Source organism: Mixophyes fleayi, chromosome 4 (assembly GCF_038048845.1).
Source record: "Mixophyes fleayi isolate aMixFle1 chromosome 4, aMixFle1.hap1, whole genome shotgun sequence".
Lineage (NCBI taxonomy): Eukaryota > Metazoa > Chordata > Amphibia > Anura > Limnodynastidae > Mixophyes > Mixophyes fleayi.
This window is the reverse complement of record NC_134405.1, coordinates 220,701,661-220,726,312: the sequence shown is the minus strand read 5'-3', so window position 1 is coordinate 220,726,312 and position 24,652 is coordinate 220,701,661. Positions and strand designations below refer to the sequence as shown.

Genomic DNA, 24,652 nt, shown 5'->3' with positions numbered 1-24,652 from the left:
TCACATTTGCAGATTTATTTTAAAGTATTAATAGCATACCAGTCCTTTTATTGAAGCAGGAACAGTGTGAAGATCTTTAACAGTATGCGCAAATGAACACTGGATGAACATACCATGTATTTATATGTGCTTTATGGATCTGTTCCAATGTGTTTTGAGTGGTCAGTAAGCTCTTCAGTGTCACTGTGTGATCTCAGTAGGGCTGTTGATGGCTTTACCATATAATGTCAGATCCCACTACACAAGGAAACTGGTCGGTTTTCTAGTTTTTGATGTATGGCAATGTGCCCTAAAATAGGCCCAAGTGCTCATTTTCGGTGAGAAGTTGTCATTAACAAAGTGTATTTAAATGTATGTTGAATGCTTCAATATGATATTTGCATAGTCTATGATGTAGTTTATAGGTATTGCTTACTTATAGCATTCAGTTGAGACCTTCCTGCCAACGTAACTATGTGTAGCATGGATTAAAAGGAGTCCTCACTCTTGCACTGCCAATATTCTACCGATAGCTGTACAAACCTAAACAGACTCCTGCCAAGCTTAAAAGACCACTAATTCTCAATACTGAACTCTTTAGACATGAACCATGTAGGTAAAATACATTGTTCACTGTTCAACAGACATTCCACTACAGCTCTGTGAGGCCTGATAAATAAAGTGTTCCATTTCTCTCAACAGTCATCCAAAACTGCAACAAAATAAGCCCCAACCTATAAACTGCATGCCCAATTTACACAAACTTCATGCAATCCTGCCCACTTTCTGTAAAATCACACTCACTTTCTTTCCAACAGTAGTTTTGTATTATCAATTTGTCAGTTAGGGGTACTGTGGGTGGATCATGTAGAAATAATTTATTGTAGAAATGTATTTCATTTAGAGGTGCAGGCACCAATGTATAATTGCAAATGCACTTATCGTGTGACATTGGGATGTGTTATGTAGGGAAATGACTTGTTAGGGGTTTTGTAACTTTTCTTTGGGAATTCCCAACTTAGCAATAGAGTGGAGGAAATGTGTATTCTGCAACTGTCTGAAGAAAGGACCCCATGTTAATCTCATGTTAATTAGACCTTTTGATGTGTGAGTGTCCAACACACCTAAAGGCACAGGAAGGTTTAATTAGACTTGCTGTTAGATTTTCTCCGTGTCTAAAACAGGATGCAGGAAATCACAGCAAGTTTTAGGATATCACAGATAAGTGTAAATTTTGTTAAATTTAAATCCATGTTTGGGGAAACATGTTTCATCCCTATACTAAAAATAACTTAGGCTTACCCTGTGAGGTTGTGCCCAAAACTGTATAAAAAGAGAGCCCTTGTACACTGAAATGTATAATTTATGTACTATCTATACTTCTGCAAAGATCGCTAGTACCACAGACTGCCATGTGAACTGTCCTTGTTAGGACTACTTGAGCTATTAAACCATCTTTTGCTTCAAGAACTTGCTTTGACGACTACTTACCCTGTTGTAAATTCCTGTGACCTACAGATTAGACCAAAATCTAATCCGTTATCGGGTTGATCTGAGGTGGACCCAGCATTCCAGTGCCAACATTTTGCCTGTTACCTGCAGCTCTGGCCAGTGTGATAGGCCAGGGGGGAAACATCCACAGCAACCCTGATCTGAAGGCAAGAGGTCAGGTATACCAGCCCAGGTGTATCAGCAAGGGGGTACCCTAGCAGCGAGAGTTACCCAGAAGGAAGCGGTTCTAGTGCCAGTGTAGGAGCCTAGTGGTGGCAGCAGGCTCCTCCAATTGCGACAGGAGGGGTGTATTTGGGATACAGAAAGGGGACAGTGGCAAAGTAAGCCCATGCGGTCCCCAGCGACAACAGACAGGGTGGCATAGGCAGTCCATCCTGTCACAGGTACAGAAAGCAGGGTGGGGGATATGCACAGGAAAAGGGTCGGAACCGTACATGCATAACAAAACAAGCTTAACAGTGTGGAAAAGCATAACAATATTAGCAAGCAACATATCTATAACAGAAGGGGAGGACCTGTGTCATCACTTAGAGAGGGCTCCTTGTAGGGCCTGGGACATGTGTAACAGGGTGCGCAGATATACTATATATTCAAGTCAAGTAAACCACTTCATGTGTGGAGAGGAGGGCGAAGAAGAGTATAAAACCCCTAGGGTTTTCATCTCACAACTCAGTTGGACTTTAGAGAGAGGGGGGAGAGATGGCGTTCTCCATGCCTGGGCAATCACAGCCCTTGTATCGATGAATATGTGATCTATGATGTGGTGGCCTCCCAAGGAGTTCCAAGGGGAAGAAAGATGTAGGAGAGCAACATTGGGGTGGAAGGATTAATAGTCTTAGTCGCTATCAATGTAAACACTGCAAACCAAAGACAACGATGCCCAGGCCACTCTGGGAATATGCCGCCTCACAATTACAGCAGCAGTACTTGGTTTGTGCGGGCCAGATGTTATGTAGTTTCGCCGGTGTCGGTTAGAGCCTATGAAGCAGCTTAAACATAATGTGGTTCAAGCATGCGATGGGCGGTTTGAAAGACTATATCCTATTGGGAATGTCCCACTCCCAGAGGAAATGGGTGGAGTCTTTGAGGGCTCTCTCCCAGCGGTGACGTACATATACCAGAAGGAGAAGGCCGCTCTGTTCTGCCCAGTTGTTAATATTGTTAGAAGAGCGGAGAAAGAAGAGCCAGTACTGAACCCGCAGATACTTAAAAAAAAAAAGTCATTCTTTAGAAAATGAAAACAGTCCTGCAACTGGATGAAAGACAAAATAATCTGGTCTGGGTAAAGGGTCTTAACAGAGGTGATGCCTTTCGCAAACCAGAGGGAAAGGTTATGGTTGGGAAACAGATGCATCATTTTGGGCAATACAGACATCTTAAATCCAGCTATTCTTCCCAGGCAGACAACTTCATGACACTGCCAGGACTTTGTTAGATTAGTTAGGTACAGCAAGATCGGAGTATTATTAGCATCAAGCAAGGAGTCTATAGTGGAAGTGATCAGTATACCAAGGTATGGTAAGAAGGAGGCCCTCCAAAAGCAGACTAGCGTCTGGGGCATTGATGGGTAAAGCTTCCGCTTTGGAAGTATTGAGTTTGTAATATGAGGCAGTACTGTAATCATGCAACGTGCTGTGGAGCGTAAATAACGAGGCCTCTGGGCTCGTTACCTACTAATATGTTATTACATACGAATAACCATTTGGTTTTATTACTGTTTACATGCTATTTGACAAAACACAATTATTTAATTTCAGAATTGTTCAGTTCTTTATACAGAACATTTAAAAACTTCATCTATCTTTTACTGAAGCTTTCTGTTATAAGTTGCACAGTTGTGCTATGAATGTATCGGTAACGGTCATTTATTTTTATTGAAATCAATTGTGAATAAAGTAAAATTGCTAAATTGGCGTAGGAGAATCCATACAGAGCCAAGATAAACATCAGTTATAGTGTACATCTCTCCTGGTTACTTATCTGACTGATGTACTTGTTCGATACATATGCCATTCATTAAATCATCTACATTTCTGTAGCATAACAAAGGGCTTATAAAAAGGTTTGTTGTTTTATGCTTTTTATGTATAACTAATGAAATAATTACCTCTCTTTTTTGGCAGACTAGTATGCTAATTGGTGAAAAGGAGCCATGTGTACATTCACCTGTCTGAGTAAGTAAGGGAGGAGGTGTAATTTCTCTAAAATCACAGTACATTTTATCTATCTAGTGTAATTTTAAACTCCTTTCTTTTACCTGATGGCAACTAAGATCTGTTTATTCATCAATTTGGTAATTAACATAGAACTGTACAGAATAGTCTTGTCGCCCACACATGTCGATTGCTTAGCAATGGAATAAAGAATGATTAGGTTGTAACGTAGATGGCAAGTACAGATGATCAAAAAATTCTAACCAGTTTGAAATTCAAAAGAGTTTCATTGATTGAAAGGTCAGAGTATGTTTACGGTACATTCATTACTGACCTAAATTCCAACCTTGGGTTTGAAATATGCAGTTTGTGTTTACTACTGACATAAGAGGGTTCACTATTTGTACAATTTGTAACCATTTGTTATGGTTTTCAACCTTGTTTCATGCTATTTAATAGTTTTAATAAATAATTTAATTAAGTTAAACAAAAAAAATGTTTAAATTGAACTTCAAACACTACCATGTTCGAACTTGGCTGTCCGAAATAAAAGCAAACCACCAAAACGTTTATAATTTAACTTGAATGTGTTAGGTTTCTACACATGCTAAACAGCCCAAACATATGCAAACCACCTTAAACATGGTCAACCCTGTTCTGCATTCTCAATTTTTTTAATGGTTCTAAAATTCAAAAAAATCCTGCGAATTTTCAAATTTTAGTTCCGATTCATCAAACTCATTCTAGAATTGAAAAGCTGCCACTTCAAGCATCTCTAATGCCAAGCTTAAACTTCCTACAATCTGATTCTGTGATCAACAAATTTCTCAGGAACAGTGGGCATGCGCCTGACTGTATTAATACTCATGAATATATATAACTGCCTACCATCATGCATATATGTAAAACGGGGCATAAGAAGAAACTATATGGCAGTAATAAAGAATACATTCAAATATATTTATGATCAGTCCACAAATAGCAAACTTTCCTTAAAGATGCTCTACTGTTACCCATAAACGGACAGATATCAAAGATATGATAAACTGATAAATGATAAATTAGAAGCATAACACTCTGAAGGCGGGTAGGCAAAGTGAGAAAATAGAGTTCATCTACATACAAACTCGACTGTCCCACTTCATAGTCTTTGAATATATAGAAGCCCATCAAAAATTATTACATCCTATTCTGCAGCATAACCTCCTCCTGGTTTCACCAAATAGTGCCAATGGCTATAGCCAGGACAAGAGTCAAAGAATAAAATTGCATGTACGTACTAAACACAGTTAAAAACAAGACGCAGCATATAAAATACATTAAGGGGTATATTAAAATGCAGCAATAAGGCTGATTTTCTATCTCCAGCTATTGTGGCGATAAAAATTTACCTATAGCCGCACTTTCACTTTAAAATCTTGCAGAGGCAGATGAGTGTTGATACTAGCCTGAATAGTAAGGGTCAACTTTATCCTTCGCCAGGCCAGACTAAAGGGATATGTACGTGTGTGACCTAGATAGTTGGTTCACACATGCACAGTGAAACTGAAAGTCTAGACTTGCTTTCAGTTCCATATCTACGGTGAGACCCGGCAGATCTGACAGACGGTGGGGTGACCCCTTGATGTATAGGGAGAAGTCCTGTCACTGGGAAAAACACCTGTTAATAAATAGACCCTAAGTTATATAAACAAACATATTTGTGAATACTGTATAAAACTACTTTATATAAGAGTGCATGGATTAATGTTGTAATTCCCAGATAGAGACCGTTAAGAGCGGTTTTATTAGCTATGTTAAAGTGGGAGCCTACTTGCAGCAGTGCTTTAAAATAACACACCCCAACAAAGAACACAAATATACCATTCTTAATAAAACACTGCTGATAAACACTACATATGAACTTTAGCTACCAGGTATTTCATGAAGACAGAGTATTTATTTTATAGGACCAAATACAACGTAATTCTGTTTCCATCTTACACTTCTCTTGGGAATCAATTTCCAAATCTTAATTAACCGAAACATCAAAAACTATTTTTATTCCTCAGCCAAACTACTCTTATTAAGCTCAAAGACAAAAATGCCACCTATGCAACTGCAATGCTACCGCGTGTACAAAAAAAGTGGACAATGAACCTAACTTACAAAGTACAAAAGGCCCGAGTGATCCGAACCTAGATGATCCGCCGAGTACACATCAATTTGTACACCTTTGCTCAGCTAAGTGGTTCACCTAGGTGTGCAAAGAGGTGGAAAAATCTGACCCACGATGCCAAGAGTAAACATGTCATCTAAAGTCCAACCTCCTACTAATATAGAACCTTTCATTATTTCTCCTAAGATACTGCTTGGTTAAGACTCATTTATAATTTTAGTTAATCATGTGAATGAGACAACAGCAACTGGGAAAGAGTAAAATGCATCCCATTCAGAGTGCAGGACGGGACACCTCCGCCAGCTCGGAGCTGGTGCAAAAATTTTGTGGGATGAAAATGGATCTGTACCCATAATATATACCATTTCGACTCCTATCTCTCTATTTAGTAATTGTACTATTTAAAATGAAATATTGCTTCAGAACTCCTCCGCAATTCTAGATGCACTAGTGCGCTTACTCCGCATCGGAAAGGAACACTCTCATTCTGGCCAACTCTGCTCAGACTTCTGCTGCTCTGCCGATGTCCTCTGCAAGCCAATGCATTTTAATGCAGTTCTAGACCCACCACATGGACGGAGAGGATTTTGAGCTGCTTCTCAGTTATTCTGAACCACAGAAATGAAGCTGTGGATCTTGTTTATAATTTGATTTTTCATATACATTCAAGCACTCTGCTCATTTTAATTGTCATTAAAATAATGTAGTATGAATAAACATGTGGTATACTGAAATCTGACACCATCTGCCTGCATCTAAATGGATATCCTGATAAGGATTCAGAAGCCACTCATTAATTTGTACAGATGGAAAAGCAGTCAGTAACTGTTTTGATAACCACATGAGACCATATAAGCACAGGTAGGAAATGCATAATTTCACAAACTCATATCATGTAAGCAGGATAGGGATGTGTTAGATATTAAGTGCTGCTATAGCACTAATCAAAGCCTGTTTCACATGAACACACCAGAGAACTGTAAAATACGTACAGAAGTGCATTAATTAAATTAAAACAATATAAGATGAATTTTCAAAAATGTTCAATCTAACACTGGTCAAAACAAGCCTTGTCTCCAGGGACAGCTGTAAGGGAATACGGTGGCATGGATTAATTTACAAAGGCTCTCCTTGACTCCAGTCCCTAGCCAAGGGATTAGTGTAAAGCTTTGCTTATTTACTAACCAGCTGTGAAACACAAGTGCCTGGTCTTAACTTACAGCATTTGCCATAATAAATGGTTGTATAGTACAGGTCAGAAAATGTCTCTGAGGCTGTTGTAAGTACGGGAATTAGGAAAAATTAATTCTAGAGAGCAGCAAACCCTTTTAAAAAATTTTTTTTGCATAATCACTAAAATAGGATCCACTGTCATTGTAATGCTGGAGAAGGAGTTACTGTGGGCTGTTGAAGTGGAAAAGCTCTGACAGTCAATTTGTGAAGACTATTCCCTGAACGCAAATTAAGGTGTCTGTTTATTAAGACCCCAACGATAAGTAGATTTTCGATCTAGCAATTTATTAAGAACATGTCACTGGGACACAGGGGCGGATCTAGACTTTATGTTTAGGGGGGGCGATTTTGCATAATCACGCCCCCTCCTTTGCTCTGATTGGCTAGCCTGCGTTAACCCCGCCTTCCGCCCGCGATTGGCCCCGCCCCCTCCCGTTGTGGTCGCCGGCTGGGACCACTCTGATTGGCTGGCCCACATTTAGCCCCACCCCCGCTTAGCTCCGCCCCTCCTGTTTTAATAGGCGGCTGGGACCTAGCTTTTTGCTGCTAGGGGGGGCGAATGCCCCGATCGCCCCCCCCTGGATCCGCCACTGCTGGGACAGCTGAGCAATGCTAAGCTCTCCGGTGATATTGGTCTTGGCATTCTCTGTGCATGCTTGAGCCAGCATGCCTAATTGGCCATACAAACTGGAAGACCGGACTTTGGCATCCAGTTCCAGATTCTACAAAAAAAACAAAAACGAAAAAAAACAAACAATAGAAAACAAAACAAAAAAACCCCCAAACTTTAATAATAAAGCATTTCTTTTATATGGGCATCACTGATAACGCCATCTTCAGAGAATAAAACTAATATATATTGTACACATATATATATGTAATATAACTAATATATATTATACACACGTATATGTAATCTATATCTAGCAGTAACATAGGGAGGTTTTTCAGTTGGTCCCTGTTGAATGTGGGGAAAAGTAGAATGCACTGTATGGGCTTCAATCCACGTGGGTTTTTATAACTTAATGTATGTGTGAAGGTATGTGTGGAGGAAGTGTTTTTCAATATAAGTGAAAGTGTTTTGAAATTTTTATTGGAAATAGGGAACAAAAGCCAGAAAGCTCAGAAGGTGATTTGGAAACGCTGCTAATTATCTGGCTTTTGAACATGTGGGTTACTGTTACCTGTATAACACAGGAAACTTTCTTATTTCTAATACAAGCTATCACCCAAAAACCAGAAAAAAGATTCAATTCATTAGTACCACCAAGTAAGAGGCTAGCCTCACGTTAGGAGCCAGGGATAAATATTTGGCTTTGGATACTTATGTAATGACAATTTATCCTTGGCTTTCCATACAGTAAAATAAACAAAGACGGAATGAAACTTGGAACGTGTTTCATGTCATACCTACAACAACCTGAATGAACATCTGAATCAATTAGCAGCTTTATTGAGTGTTTATTAAAAATGCAATATTCCCTGACAGTTTATAAATATTGAATTTGCACTGTACACTGTGAAAGCACAATGTAGATGTGTCACCTGCAGTACATAGAGGAGTTGTTTCTGCTTCTGTTTACAGCAGTTAATATAAGCAAAACTAGGAAAAAGAACAAATCTATCCCAGCACTGATTTAAACACAGAAGTGCTCAATAAATATTGACTGCAAGAGGGCTGAAATTAGTCAAGGCAATGCATTATATATGTTTACATGAGCTTATTATACACGGTTACATCTCTACTGCATGTACTGCTTGTCGAAGTAACACAACTGTTAGAATAATGAAGAAATGTAGCACAAATTTCATATCATTTTTACATAAAGATTATTTACTGCTGTTTTGTCTGTATTGATCTCAAGTTGCATAAGGTCACATGAAACATTAAGACTGTGTATGTTTTCATAAGGAACCAATTAATCATTGAATGGCCTGGTACTTTACACACACTAGTACGTGTTCATTCAGGATAATCTATGACACAATACAGAAATTGTCTTCATTATCTCATCAGGAGTATGTAACTTGCCCACCTTCGAGAGAGTAGATTTCATGGGTAATAAAAATGAATGTTTATAGCTAGATGGTTAATAAATATATATTTTTTTCAATATATGTATATATACATACACACATACGTAAATATATACACACACACACACACACACATATATATATATATATACTGAGGTAGTAAAGTGAAAAGTAGAAAGTGTGTCTTAACATGCTTTGAAAGTGTAGTTTCCACAGCTAACAGCAAAGCTGACAGGGTTTGTCTGTAGTGAATAGCAATTGCAGAACATCTGCAGAGAACTCCCTTTTAAAGGCAAGATGGGAGTGTCACCTGTCCATCAAGCTAGGATTGTGGGAGGAGTTCAAGTATAAAAATCCTGAATTGTGCTACTATGCTTTGTGACCAACGCCAAACAGTGCTTCATGACCAGAGAGGAAAAGTATGTCTAGTCAGTGTTAGGCTGCCCGGTGTCATCCGGATAGAGTGTATACTGTGATAGAACAATGAAAGTACTGTTTATAGAACAAGTTGTTCCTGACCAGCTTTGAGGACCTGTGCTACGTCTCCCAGCCACCCAAATATACGGTCTCAAATTTATAGCATACTTATTGTTAATCTATAGGGCTCATTACTGAGACCGTGACCTGGGAGGAACTGGTGATGAACAGAGGTAGACGAAAATGTTCCAATTCCCTCTGGCTAGCTCTATGAGCCTATCAGTATTGAAGACACAGTTCAAGGTACTTTCTAGATGGTACAGGTGCCCATCTCATGTCAGTAAAATGTACCTAGGTGTCTCGGGATCCTATTGTATGCTCGGGTCCTGGGACTGCTCTTCACATTTGGTGGAATTGCCCGGTCGTAACCCACTTATGGAAATTGAGTTTGAGGGAATGGTTTTGAAGAATAGACCTTTATATGACTTTGTATAACCTCTCTATGCCTAGCCGACAGCGACTCACTAGTTTTACAGCAATGTGGCTTTGTTGGCTCAAATTCAAGGAGTCCCCTTCCTAAAGCTCCCTTATGGAACATGAATAACCATGTCTTGCATTGTTTGAATGATTTGGGCAGGTTCATCTGAGAGCGCTGCATCTTTACTCTATATTATATTTCTATTAGTAAATACTGCTGTTTTAAGTTGGAAAACTAAACAAAATTCAGCTTTACCAAGTTTATTTTACAGACATGTCATGGTAAGTGTGTACATGTATATTAATCTGCTATAGTTATGCCTGTTACAGAACATCACTATAAGGATTTATGATCCGATTCCTATCTCTACAAATTTGCTAGAGCAGTTCTGTGTATGCTGTACTCCGATTACAGTTTATATTATATTCTCAAGTGTGCTTTCAACTGTGTCCCGGATGGGAGCCTAGGCAAGATACTGGTTTGAGCCCAAACACCCCCCCAGCCAAAATAAATATCTTTCCTATGGCATTCCCCTTTCCACCATATCACATTTATTCATCCGGGTCCCAATGAGGAAAAAAAACAGTTAAATTATCTAGACTGCAGCCAGGACCTTCAGGTCTCCACTGGGCCCTAACCAGGGAACTAGGTCGCCCAGCGCATAATCCACCCTGTTCTGCTGTCAGTGTATGGGCAGTGTGCCATATATATATTATCTTTATAAAACACTTATAATTCTGCTGAGAAGAATCCAGGTGAAAAGCCAATATGAACTATCAAAATAAAGAAAGCACACACTTTTATAGAGAATATAAAGACAAGTAAAAAAAAAATTGATTTAAGAGATCCACTCTCCATCATAAAAGGAACAGGGTGTTGGGATAATATTCCAAATCATACAAAAGGAAAAGCAGTCGCATTGTAAGAACCAAGTAACTTGTGCAGCAATTTGCTTTAGACCTTATTGTCATATAGGGGTTCTCTTAATAACAAGCAATATATATATGTCTTAATTTGTATTTCATGCAACATTGGATTTCAAATTCAGTCAGAATATGTGCTGTATACTAAATTGACAAAGGAAGAGAATGGAAGATTCAGCTTTCCTCTACATAAACTGTTAATTGTATAGCTCCCAGGTGTACATTTTTCAGATTCAATTCACATTTTTATTTCCAATAAACCATTGTCTCCCAGAGGTGTGTATTTGGCTCCTAGACATCACGCTGCATATTACTACACATTTTAGCTGTATAATGTTTATTGCTCTTTATAGTATATAGAGATGAATCATGTAAATTCAGGTTTCACAAGTCATAATTTATAATCAGTAAATTGGCAATTCACTCCAATTTGTCTTGTACAGTTTTTCAAAAGTGTTGTTGTGGATTAGAATTTGCTGTGCACCCTTTCATTAAGCAAGTCGTGCAGCTAGAAATGTACATTCTCCACCCCTTTGTCTCAATTGATAATCTCACTGCATGGGTCCGCATCGCCAACAAGGAATACCCTCATACTATCAAACAACGCATTTGCACACCTGTGTACCTTAGCAAAAAACTAGGTTCACAGCATAAATCAAGCCAAATGATGTTACCAAAGAGGATTTTGCAATGTACCTTATGATTCTTTAAAAAAAATGCTTGTTTTTCTGCTTGTAGCATTTTCACAACTATATCACTTGATGTCACAGTCTGTTCCCTAAGTATTTCTACACCTAGATCGCTAATGCCGCAAATGGCAAGTACAAAGAACAACCGTGTTTTGTGTCAAGCAGTGTTCTGTAGTGAAGGTGTAATATGTGTTAAAAAAAAAAAAGAGAAAAGATAAATCAGACAGCCTATGCTGCAGTGGTGCTTACACAGTTATCAGTACATGCATCAAGGTACAGATGTACTGTATATAAAGACAAGAAAGTGCTTTTTTTTTTATAACAAACATTATTCTTTGCACATTTGAAACATTGGGGGGAAAGTTTTTGTATAATGAACATACTTTTTGCTGATCTGTTGCAACAAAGTCTTTCTTTTAAAATTTATACTGGTCATTGTGTGTGCCATGCATACAATATTAGGGGGTCAATGTATCTAGCTCCGATTTTTTTCAGAGCTTTAAAATCGTGGCACATCGCGAGTGATAACTCGCGATTTTAGTCTCAATGTCGCCAGATGTATTAAACTGCGATTTTTAAAAGTCGCTGGTCATCTCTGGCGATTTGCTGCGATGTCAAACACTACCGTGTTTAGCAAACTCTCTTATCTTGTCCTTATCTAGCTGAGAGATTAGTAAACACATCACTGTTACACTGTTCTGCCTATTCAGTTGGAGGTCTGGCAGCTGTCAAATGTTTAAAAGTAGATAAAGGTTTTTTTTTTTAAAAAAAAAGGGTGGGGTCCCAGCGCCCAGCCACTATTAACCCTAGTGCTGCCAGCCTACTGCTGGTTATGTGAAAAATCGGGGGGGGAATTTGCATGGGGTCCCCCCCGATTTTCACATAACCAGCACTAGGCAAACCAGCCTGGGGTGGGTGGCACTATAGCAGGGGGACACGTGGCAGGGGGTCCCCCTGCCATAATGACAAACCAACCCCAGGCTGCTCAGCGCTGGGCTGGATTCCCTAGGAAGTGGGGTCCGGCGGAAAAAACAACCGGGCCCCTCTACTAGGAAGACCCAGCCCAGTGCTAAAAGCACTAGGGTTCTTCCTAACCCCGTGGGCTGTGGGTAGTATTGTAATAGCGGCGAATGTAGTGTAAAAAAATAAACAGATGCCATCTTGTTTTGTGGAACTACAAGTCCCAGCCAGCCCGGGCTGCCATAAATAGTGTGGGCATGCTGATACTTGTATAACTACAAACACCAGCATACACATGGCAGCCTGGGCATGCTGGCACATGGAGAACATGTGCCAACATACCCTGACACCCAGGGCTGGCTGGGACCTGTAGCTGCACAAAACCAAATGTTAAATAAACAACTACTCCCTGTTTAAAACCACCAAACTTTAATAAAAATAAAACCCAGATAAAAACAATACACACCCTCATTAATACCACATATATTTATTAAAAAAAGAAAACCCCAAAATACTTACCAAATCAGATTTCTTCTTCTTTCGTCAATAGCTTTTAATCCAAAAATGCTTGAAAACAAAGTCCAAAAGTATTTGTAATTCCCAAGTCCCTGCTTGAAATCTCCAAAAGTATTTGTAATTACAAAGTCCGGCTTGTAAACGTCCCAAATAAATTTGTATCCCAAATTCCATTCTTGGAAAAATCTTCAGTTCTTCTGCCCAGGAGGGCCCCCTTGTTGATTGCAGTCTTCTTATCTTCAGCCAGAAGGACCCCATATTTGTAATCCAATCTGGAACATGCTTGGTTAAAAAGAGATAGACGGCGCAAAGCAGCTTCTACACTGTAGATGCTCCGATACGCAATGAACTTAGCTCACGTGCGAGGTCTATTTATAGTATGAGGGATTTCCCACGCTGTCGTTTCCCCCTGCTATAGTATCACCCACCTCAGGCTGGTTTGCCTAGTGTTGGTTATGTGAAAATCGGGGGGAGGACCCCACGCAATTTTTTTCCCCTATTTTCACGTAACCAGCCGTAGGCAGGCAGCACTAGGGTTAATAATGGCAATGCGGGGGGACCCCACCTAGTTTTTTTTAAAAAACTTTTAACTATTTTTACACATTTGACAACTGTCAGGACCTCCGGCTGTTTACAGTGATGTGTTTACTAATCACGCTCATAGGATGCAGCGTGTTGTATATAGCGATTTTTAAAGCAAACTCAGGAGAGTTTGCTTAATCACAACTTCATACATTTGAGACTTGGATAGCTAGATTGGCAAACAGTCAGGAGTTTGATCTCTATCGATTTTGGAAATAGCGATTTTGACAGAAACATATCTCTGGCGATTTTACATGAAATCTCAGCTTCATACATCAGCGAGTTTTCAACTCTCCCGAGAAAATCGCTGGACTTGCAAAATCGCACCTTGATACTTTTAACCCCAGGACTGTTTCCTGTGCAGCTTTTCATTTACATGTAAAATGTTGCAACTGACCCATAAGTCCCAATGTATGTTGCTCCACCTTCAAATTCTCACTGAGCCCTAATTTCTCTAAAACCAGCTTTGCTTACATTCATAAATATATATATATATATATATATGTATGTATACAAGCACCGCTGGTTTTAGGAAATCATTTATATATGTAAGCTGTGCTCATATGCAATTGTGCTTTGATAATTTAGTAATGCATTACAGCATAGAATATTTTCACAATGGGTGAAATAGGAGTTTCTTGAGTACATACAGACAGACAAATCAACACAGTATATTCTAGCTGATGAATGTGTTTGCTGAAGAAAAATACAGAGAGTACTAGGGAACAGAAAATGATTTTGAAGAAGGCTAAATGCTGATTAGCAGCAGACGTTGTAAGCAATTAATTCAACAGTATTTCTAACACCGGAAGATGCAGCATGACATACTCACAAGTTATACAGCATATCAGCCATATTGCTGCGGTAGTACAAGGCATTCCTGTAAGCTCTTTCTGCTTCGGAAATCTTGCTCTGGCTCTTCAATACATTCCCAAGGTTTCCCCATGCTGCCAGATAAAAACACACATATCAATACTTCTGCCTCTATAATAAACAAGACATAGGTTAATTCTAAAAAATTATTTCATCTGATCACGTCTGGTTAATCTTTAAAAGTGTAGTTGTCATATTTTTTTTTTTAAAACAGTATCACAATTATGACTTTGAGTAAGAAATGCATCATTTTCGCCTCAACATCGGCATACAAAATAGGTCCATTCATTTCCCACAATGTCACACTCATTACTACTAGGCACCAACAGTTCATGCTGTAAGCTTTTATTCTAGAATGGGTTCTGTATCAGCTCTCCCACTGTCAAGCAATATTGCTATGCTACAAAGATCAACTAATAATGACAAATGTTCCTGCACAAGTAATTACTTTAGCACAGTAAGTGCCTGCTGAATCATGAAGAGCTTCTGCTGGCATTAGAGGGGGAAAAAAGAATAACTAGCAGGACAGTGCAGCTGAGGCCACAGCCACAAGACTCATCGGAAATAGCTCACATTTTGGAAACAAAAATGTAGAAAGAACATGCAATGTCCTGTGCTGCAACATAAAAATATAATATATTTATAGCAGCTGGTAATAATATAAATTCAGCCGCTATAAAATCAGTAACTTTAGAACAGCATTTCTATAGATCATAATAAAGCCAAATCGATATTACCAATAATATTAATATAACAATATATATAATATTATAATCAATAATATACCAAGTTCACTGACTTTAAAGATGTTTGTACAATGTACTTTATATATATTTCTTCTAATGCCAATCACAGAATAATTAACTCTCGCCTCCTGTTTGCGGTCACTTGTAGCTCTTCCCGGTTGAGTCACAAATCCCATTATGCCCAACAACCACCAGATGAGACTCTTACTTCTAAAATAGTTGAAGAGCAAGCGAGCACGCCCTCATCATACACTAAATTGCTTTGGTGGGCAACATGTGGTCCATGGGCCTCATGCAGTTATAAAGAGGTTTAACTGTGGCTCTCCTAATCAATAGTATTTTCTGATCGCAAAGTACCAGTATGGTACACCATATTCTATAAGTAGCACTTGGGCCTGATTCATACAGATCTTAAATTAAGAAGTTTCTAATTTAAGTCTCCTGGACAAAACCATGTTACAATGCAAGGGGTGCAAATTAGTGTTCTGTTTTGCACATAAGTTTAATGCCGACTGTTTTTTCATGTAGCACACAAATACTTGATAGCTTATTTGTACACTGAAATTTAAAGTTGATATTTGTGTACTACATGAAAAAAGTGTCAGTATTTAACTTATGTGCAAAACATAATACTAATTTGCTCCCCTTGCATTGTAACATGGTTTTGTCCAGGAGACTTAAATAAGAAACGTCTTAATTTAAGATCCTTAATGGATCAGGCCCCTTGTGTCCTAATGCACAGTTACCAGTATTAACAAACCACTCCTGCATTAACCTTTTACTTTGCAATTTAGAAAATGTTGCTTTAGATGTCCTAATGAGCAACAACCATAGCAGGATTATGTACAATCACAACTTTAAAGCTGCAGTCTCTGTTAGCTATGGAAGTGTAGCTGGTTTGTCATTCTAGAAATGGAGCCTGCAAGAGGGGTGTGCCTACACGGACCAATAGGGGTCTGCACAGCCATACAGGCTTTAATCTGGGACTGTGGTGATGAATGACTGATCCCCATTAAAAACAGCTGAATGGAGTTGCCCCTGGTGTCTAGTGAGGGGAGCTTCAGGAGGGCGATGTAATGTGCAACTTACACAGGAAGTGCTCATCACTTATATAAAATGCATCTCTGGGAACATCTATGTCTGTACAAGATCTGTAGTTAAAAATACTAAAACATAGTTTCACAAAGGAAATGCAAATTGGATTGGGACATAGCTGGCTTGCATAGCAAGCTGAATGGAAAGTTATGTTTTTCATTAGCAACTCATTGCAGGACTTTAAAACACAGAGGCATTAGCAACACTTTACTTGCTTGCTCTTCTATTAAATACTGTATCACGTAAAAAGTGATCTGTGTGGGTGGTGACACGACCTGCCTTAAGGCATACATTGTTTCAAGGAGTCTCCAAGACTAGAGATATCTGATTAATTCAATTGTCGTACACAGTTTCTTGGCCTTCTTCATGGAAACTTTAATTGAGAAACAATGTTTAAATATTCAAATGTTAAGCAACGTAAAACAGACTTTTTTTTTTCAGTTACAAAGTGCGTAAACTTCCATCTGGGTTCTATTAAATTATTTCTGAAATTAAAGCATTTAGCAAACTTGACAGAAAACAACATACTGTAAATAAGAAACAATATAAGAGTTATATGAAGCCATGGATATAGAACTGTACTTTTTAGGTTTCTGTGCTTAGTACCTACATACAGGATATGAAAACACCTATACTGTGTACATATCTGGCTATATTATTCACTCAAGCTTACATTATTTAAGTTTAATAATAATAAACTTAGTTTAAAAACACAATATTTATTTATGTTACAAATTGAATTGTGTGCATTGTCTAAAATCTGTTTTTATACTATTCTAATTGTCATCGTTTATGCCCTCGATGCTCTCAACAGTATTTTAAAAAAAAAAAAAAATGCCAATACTTTTGTCATGACATCTGTGCAAATATTAATACAAGGAAATTAAGCAGCCATGAATTTTCATTAAATTCAGGATAATTATAAAAATAATATGTTCGTGTTGTCATGATTACAATAAATCTGAGGTTACTTTAATCAAAATTTTTCAGCAAGTCACTAAGTACAAGGGGTTAATGTATTTTGATGATGATAACAACCATATTTCTGAGCCCTGCTATCAGTGGCCTTAGTGATGACCCAGTGATGCAACATGGTGGCTAAGTGGTTAGCACTTCTGCCTCACAGCACTAGGGTCATGAGTTCAATTCTCGACCATGGCCTTATCCGTGTTGATTTTGTATGTTCTCCCCATGTTTGTGTGGGTTTCCTCCCACAAAAACATATTAGTAGGTTAATTGGCTGCTATCAAATTGACCCTAGTCTCTGTGTGTGTGTGTGTGTGTGTGTGTGTGTGTGTGTGTGTGTGTGTGTGTGTGTGTGTGTGTGTGTTAGGGAATTTAGACTGTAAGCTCCAATGGGGCAGGGACTGATGTGAATGAGTTCTCTTTACAGAGCTGTGGAATTAGTGGCGCTATACAAACAAATGGTGATGATGATGCCCTGATCACAGAAGGACCATCAACCCTTTTTATTTTCCGTTAACAGTTCCAAGAACCCCATCAGATTGGTGCAACTTAAAGATTGACATGTTTCGGGCCCAGCAGCTGAGGGGGTGCACCGTCAGAGCTTCCCTCTCCTGATGGACACCATACCAGCTGTTACCCTGTTAGGAAGGCATGTACATACATCAAGCAACTCCAGTCCATTCATATATTTTCATTTGTTTTGTAATATCCAATTCAATTTTGAAGGCTTTCTCCGTATATACTAGCAGGGAGATTTTAACACCCTCGCACTTAAGTACTTATGGCTGTTGGCATATTCAGGTTAGCCTGAAGAAACACGGACCATCAGGAGAATCTGAAGAGACAGAGATGACCAAGGGAGAGAAAAGCAACTTCATAAAACAAATTTTTTAAGGCCAAGGAAATTTTAAATTAACATACTGAAAATCAGTGGCAGTTTTGTTCTTTTAAAACCAATGTGGAGAAAGCCACTGTTTGCCTCTAGAGCACCCTTCTCAGGGTCTGACTGACTTCAGCCTAAGCACTTATTTGTATTCAGCCTCGAATGTGTGTTATTGCGTTAGTGAGGGCCGGGTACATGTGACAGTAGCACATACTTGTCAACTCTCCCTGAATGTCAGGGAGACTCTCTGAAATAGGGGTGATCTCCCTCACTCCTTGAAGAGTCTGGCATTCTCCCTGATGCTGAGCCAGTACAAGACTTGGTTGGTTTCGCCATCTGTGGCATGATGACAGTTCAGAAAATCTGTCCTATGTCCATGTATTGATGCCTATGGAGGTGGCCATTTTCATGGAGACCAAGATTTAATCAAAGACTGACAGGTAAGACAAGATGACTTCAGTAAAGGAGACAGACATGTAAAAGACACTTCAGTCTCTAGAGATTCATTAGCTGCTTTTCTTTAACGCATAGTTGCCTACTCTCCCGGGATGTCCGGGAAACTCTGGGAGACTTCTCGGGCTCATGGGAGAGCAGGGCAACCTCCCGGTTCTCGCCCCTGCAATAGATAAGTGGCAGGGGCGGGGCTTAATGATGCAAATATGGTCATCTTAGCCTCCCCCTGCTGTAATTGGACAAAATTGTGACAAACGTTTAGGGGGCGGGGTCAAAATGTGAGTCATCAAGCCTCGCCCCCGCACGCCCACTCCCCCGGGATCTCCCTGAAGCCAACGATAAGAAAGTTGGCAAATATGCAGTAGCAGTGTCACGAGTGACAAATAAATTCAGACAAACAGGAACCTTAAACAAAGTTAGTGTAAGGTATAGGGTTTTTCAACAGCAAAGTGATATATACTTCATATCAAACTGAGACAGACAAACTGTGGTGTAAATCTATATGAAACAAAGTTCACACCACACATTCAACTTGTGATGGTGATTGTGTCTGTCATTTGACCCAGCAATACATTCATTCATCTCTTCAAATATATATTTTTTTAATCAAAGTAACATATAGCCCAATTCATAGCATCTTCATTTGTAAGTGAAAACTAATCAAAAAGGTAAATATATTTTTGTTAAAACATTGACTGTCAGCACAAAGACACATCTAAATGGAAGTCAGCATGATGAGCTCCCAGTTTGATCAAAGCACACTTCAATTTGAGATTGTATACATATACACCCTGCACTTTTTCCTAGACATTCCAAAGGCACACACATTATAGACATTCAACAGTAAACACATAACAGTAAGTATAACTTGAGAAAATGCAAAAGAGCTATAGAATAGAAAAGGTCTATTTTACAGGTCGGAGCACAGCAAAAAGGACTTGCATTGTCCACCTGGTCAGAGGTGCTGGAACCAAACTCAACAAACTCTTCCAGTAGCATTTCTGCAGAAAGAGACATTTTTAAACGCACTTTGATAAAAACCTTCAAACTCACAAAAGGGACATGCAATAAAAGTAGTCCTTTTATCCCTCTCCTGATTAATGGAGTAAACGATAAATAGGCTAATAACAAGCAGTAATATCAGAGAAAAATTGATAAGTTTAATGCAATGAATGGGGATTGTCCTAAAGCATTACTAGATTAGACTTTATACTGTTGTTTATATTGTTTCCACCATGATACACATTTTCCAGAGTATCCAGAAGACAGATCCCCTTTTACAGAGGTGTTTACAAGCAAAGGAAAGTGGGCGTGTACCTCAAACTTGCCAACTCTCCTGGAATGTCCGGGAGACTCCCGAAATTCGGGTAGATCTCCCAGGCTTCCGGGAGAGCAGGCAAATATCCCGCAAATGGCCTCTTGCTGTCAAAATGACGCGATTCACTGCACCCCGCCCTCCAAACACGCCCCCCTGCCTGGGATCTCCCAGAAAGAACTTTAAAAAGGTTGGCAATTATGGTGTACCTTGAAAAACACTATGGACCTCATTTAGAGTCGGACGTAAAGTCTGTGTAAGGAGTGTAGAAGTGGGAGTGTGCTGCAGCTTAGTAGGGTATTACGAGTTGCAAGCAAACCCCAGTTGCTTCCCACTCATAATACCCTATTGAGCTGCAAGCAGTTCCTGCAGCTAGCTAAAGCCTGCGCCACCTAATTCCTGCCGCACAGCTTTAGCCCTGTTTTGACGTATGTTGCGTCTGCGCCTCACTGCGACTAGGATGCATTTACATGGTCACGCCTTCACAATTCTGCGTTCCTCCCATTCTCTCGTAGTGAGTCGCAAACTGTCCCAAGTGTCAATTGCGTCCAAGATGCAGGTGGATTTGGAGCTTTCTGCACATGCGTGGTAGTGTTTTTTGGTTAGATGCGCCTAAATTGAACTTTGCGTCCGACTCTAAATGAAGTCCTATGTGGACAATATGGTGCACTTGCATAAATAAAAAAGCTGTGCCAGCCACATCTTATGCTGCTCTAGAATGAGCTATAGTTTTTAATGTACAGTATTTAGAGTGCTCTTACACTAAATGATTGAAAAGCCACAGCCCAAGTTGTTTAAGAAAAAGAATTAGGAGATATTGCAGTCATAAGATGAGCAATCATCAATTAAATTATTAAGACGTGACCTCTGTTACCATAAAAATGTAAGATAGGCATCTTGCACCACAGTCACGATGACCAATTTTACAAAATAAATTATTATTATTATTATTATTAATAATAATAATAATAAATAAAAATAATAATAATAATCATCATAATAATAATAATAATAACCTAGACACATTATAGCTTAATACAAAGCAGCACACTCAATGCTTGGCTTTCAACCAACAAGTTTTTTTTTCTTCAACTTGTAAAATTACCTTTTGTAGTTCTCAGCAACATAAGTGGCACAGTAAGGAAAAGTATATGCAGCAAACTTCCTAAAACAGCAATAATAGATGTCTATTTCCCCCTGACTCAAAATCTACAATAAAAAATATATTACTTTCTTTTTTACTTTAGAAATATCACCTAAACTTTCACCTTCCACCTACACAAAGATTAATCATAATCATTTGTACAGCTGATTAAACAGAGTTTGTTTAAATGTTGTACATTCTATTTTGGAATGTTCAAATTAATCTTAAAATCCAGTTTACAGCTGAATGACATTAAGCAATTAAAGGCAATTTATTTTACCAAAACTGTAACAAAATCATGTCACATGTATTCCTTAAGTCTGACTTAACTACTGATTAGAACATCCTTCAAAACACACAGGTGGTCTACACAGGATAGAAGGGGACATAACCTTAAGAAATTCAATAGCAGGTAAATAAAGAAAAAAAAAATCAGTGCCTTGAAGACAAGCTTGTGTGGCTCTAATAAGGAAAAAAATAGAAAAATACTTTCCAGTGGCCTCCACTAGTCTTTCCTCTATGTTTTTCACCAATATATATCATCAAGCATAAACTATTATACTGCAATAAATGGAGGATCTCTAAGCATTATCTCTTCACTGGATTCTGCAGATACAGAACACTTTTATTTGCCCAAAACACAAGCAACAATTTATTCCTCATGGACCATTGTCGCTTGTGCAGTTGTCCAAATAAAAAACAAAACTTGCCGAGATCCAACTGCCTAAGTTTCCTTACAGCGACACTTGAAGCCAACAGGAGTCCAGACATCTGCCTAACTTTTCAAACTGCAGTTATTTTTAGCTTGCCGTCTGCTATCTGTTCCATAGGATATCAGTTTGAGACATATGTTGAACATGATTTTTCCCAACTAATGCAAACACATGTTTATAACGTTCTTGAAGTATTATGATGTCTTCTAGTCATGTGAAGAGAGCAATTCTTTAACTCACCTGCCCATACATTTGCGCCCCTAGAAACTCTATTACATTTTTGACAACTATAGTATGTACATAAAATATAAAGAAAACATGTATACTGCACAAAATATGCCCATATGTTTTATTCCCTATTTAAAAGCAAACACTACTTGTGTATAAAATATTTATATTAAACCAAACTGTCCCAAAAAGCCTTACAAACTGTAATGTCACTTTAAATCATCATATGACCACAAGAAATACCTTATTTTCATTCACATCTAAAATATTCAGACCTTTGCCAGCAAAAACAAAAGGACACATGAGTTTTCACTGATTGATTTCCCAGGTATTTTAAGTAACAGAGTAGATTTACAAAGTGAAATAATTTTAAGGTCTCTGTTTGTCCCCAAACTACATATTTGGCTGGGAATTAAAGTATAATCATAATTTGCAGAGGCCAAAAAATGCAGGCATGCCTATAAGCAGTGCTTTAGTACTACAGATTGCTATCTGTCCATCACAACAAAACCAGTTAAAAATAGCATGGCAGCAGTCAAAGAAATATGTCATCATAGATTTTTAAGTGCAGGTAGATATAACTGGTTGTGTTCCCATAATTATAATGTATAGTTGTGGCTGGAACACATAGAAATAATTTATTGTAGAAATATATTTCAATTAGTTGTGCAGGCGCCAATTTATATCATTGCCAATGTACTGCTTTTTAATGCCGTGTATTAGAAATGTATTGATTTCTGAGATATTGATTTCTGAGTCAGTAGCCATTTGCTGGAGGAAATCGGTTTTGTAACTTTGAGAGGAAATCCTAAATTAAGTTAATTAATTGTTTTCATTTGAAGTGACCAACACATCTGTTTAGCCTGAAAGCACAGGAGGGGGAAATTAGACTTGCTATCTCTCTAAGACAGGATGCAAATTATATAGGAAACATAATACCAAGGTTTTGGAAATCAAGAGATTAATGTAAATTTTGTTAAAGTTTAAATTGTGTTAGCTCCAAGGAGTGAAGATATTACATAGTTATGGTAATTATTGAATGTGATATATCACACGTTTCGGTGCCAGCTAAGACAGGGCCTGGTTTACCTCCTGCCAAGTTAGGGCCGCAAAACTGTGTATTAAAGGAGGTCTGTTTTACCATGTAATGTATTATACCATCTGTACACTTTGGAAAGATCGCTAGTACCATAAACTGGCATGTAACTATGCTTTTTAGGGCTTCCTGAGCTAATAAACTTTGCTGCAAAAGGATTGTGCTTTGACACCCACAGCGGTAATGCCTATGACTTACAGATTAGACCAATCTAATCAGCTATCCGGCTGTTCTGAGGTTGGAGCCCAGCACCCAGTACCAAAGCTCAGTCCGCTACCTTGCAGCTATGGCCAGTATGATAGCTCAGGTGTGAACCATCTACAGCAACTTTGATCTAAAGGAATAGCTAAGTGGTACCAGCCCAGGTGCCCAGCAAGGGAGTACACTAGCAGAAGGAGTTACAAAGAAGGAAGCAGTTCTAAGTGCCACAAAGGAGTCTAGTGGTGGCAGCAGTAGCCCCGCCTACTGCATGTAGAGGGACACAATTTGGGATAAATAGGGGACAGTTAGAAGGCAAGCCCAACTATTCCCCAGCAAGCAAGGACAGGGTGGTATAGGAGGTCTATCCTTTCACAATACTGCATAGAGGTAAAAGGTGAGGATGTAGAGGCTTGACTTCATCCAATAGTGCATCCTGATGCCACCTCTTACCCAGGTAAATGACACACACGCACCAGGCCATCCACATGATATAAAAGAAAACGTGATTCATTAGACCAGGTTATTATCTTCCAGTGCTCCATCGCCCAGCTCCACCAGTCACTTGCCTATTGTATTTTTCAGCAATTTGTGCTACAGTGGCTCTTCTGTGGGATTGGACCAGACGGACTAGCCTACACTTTCTATGCGCAGCAATGAGCATTGGGCGCCCATGACCCCGTCGCCAGTTCACCTTACTTGAACTGCTTTTGGTAGGTACTAACCACTTCCTACTGGGAACACCACACAAGACCTGCCGTTTTGGAGACGTTCTGACCCAGTCGTCTAGCCATCACAATTGTCCCTTGTCAAGATCCTTATGCTTGCCCATTTTTCCTGCTTCCATCACATGGATTTCAAGAACTGACTGCCTAATATATCCCATCCCTTGACAGGTGCCATTTTAACAAGATCAATGTTATTTACTTCACTTTCAATGGTTTTAATGGTGTGACTACTTGGTGTATATACACTTTATGGACAAAAGTATTGCCCACACCTGTAAATATTAAATAGATTCAATCAGACCAGTTGCCAGAGATGTATAAAATCAAGCACCTAGTCATGCAGTCTCTATTTGCAAACATTTATGATACAAATTGGGTCGCTCTGAAGAGCTCAGTGACTTCAAGCGTTGTACTGTGATAGGATGCCACCTTTGCAATAAGACAGTTTGTGAAATTTCATCCCTTCTGGATATTCCACGGCCAACTGTAAGTGATGTTATTAAAAAGTGGAAGTGTTTAGGAACAGCAGCAACTCAGTTACGAAGCGGAAGACCACATAAAATCACAGAGAGGGTCA

The 24,652-nt window shown here is 38.9% G+C and overlaps 1 protein-coding gene across 2 annotated transcripts in view; it reads right to left on the bottom strand.

Annotated features, from left to right (window-relative positions):
* Positions 1 to 24,652, bottom strand: part of TMTC2 (transmembrane O-mannosyltransferase targeting cadherins 2) — a 230,247-nt gene that overhangs the window by 88,118 nt on the left and 117,477 nt on the right. For both annotated transcript variants that reach the window (XM_075209365.1, XM_075209366.1), the window contains one exon: positions 14,470 to 14,584. In XM_075209365.1, the coding sequence (XP_075065466.1) occupies positions 14,470 to 14,584 (115 nt within the window). The remainder of the gene's footprint in view (positions 1 to 14,469; positions 14,585 to 24,652) is intronic.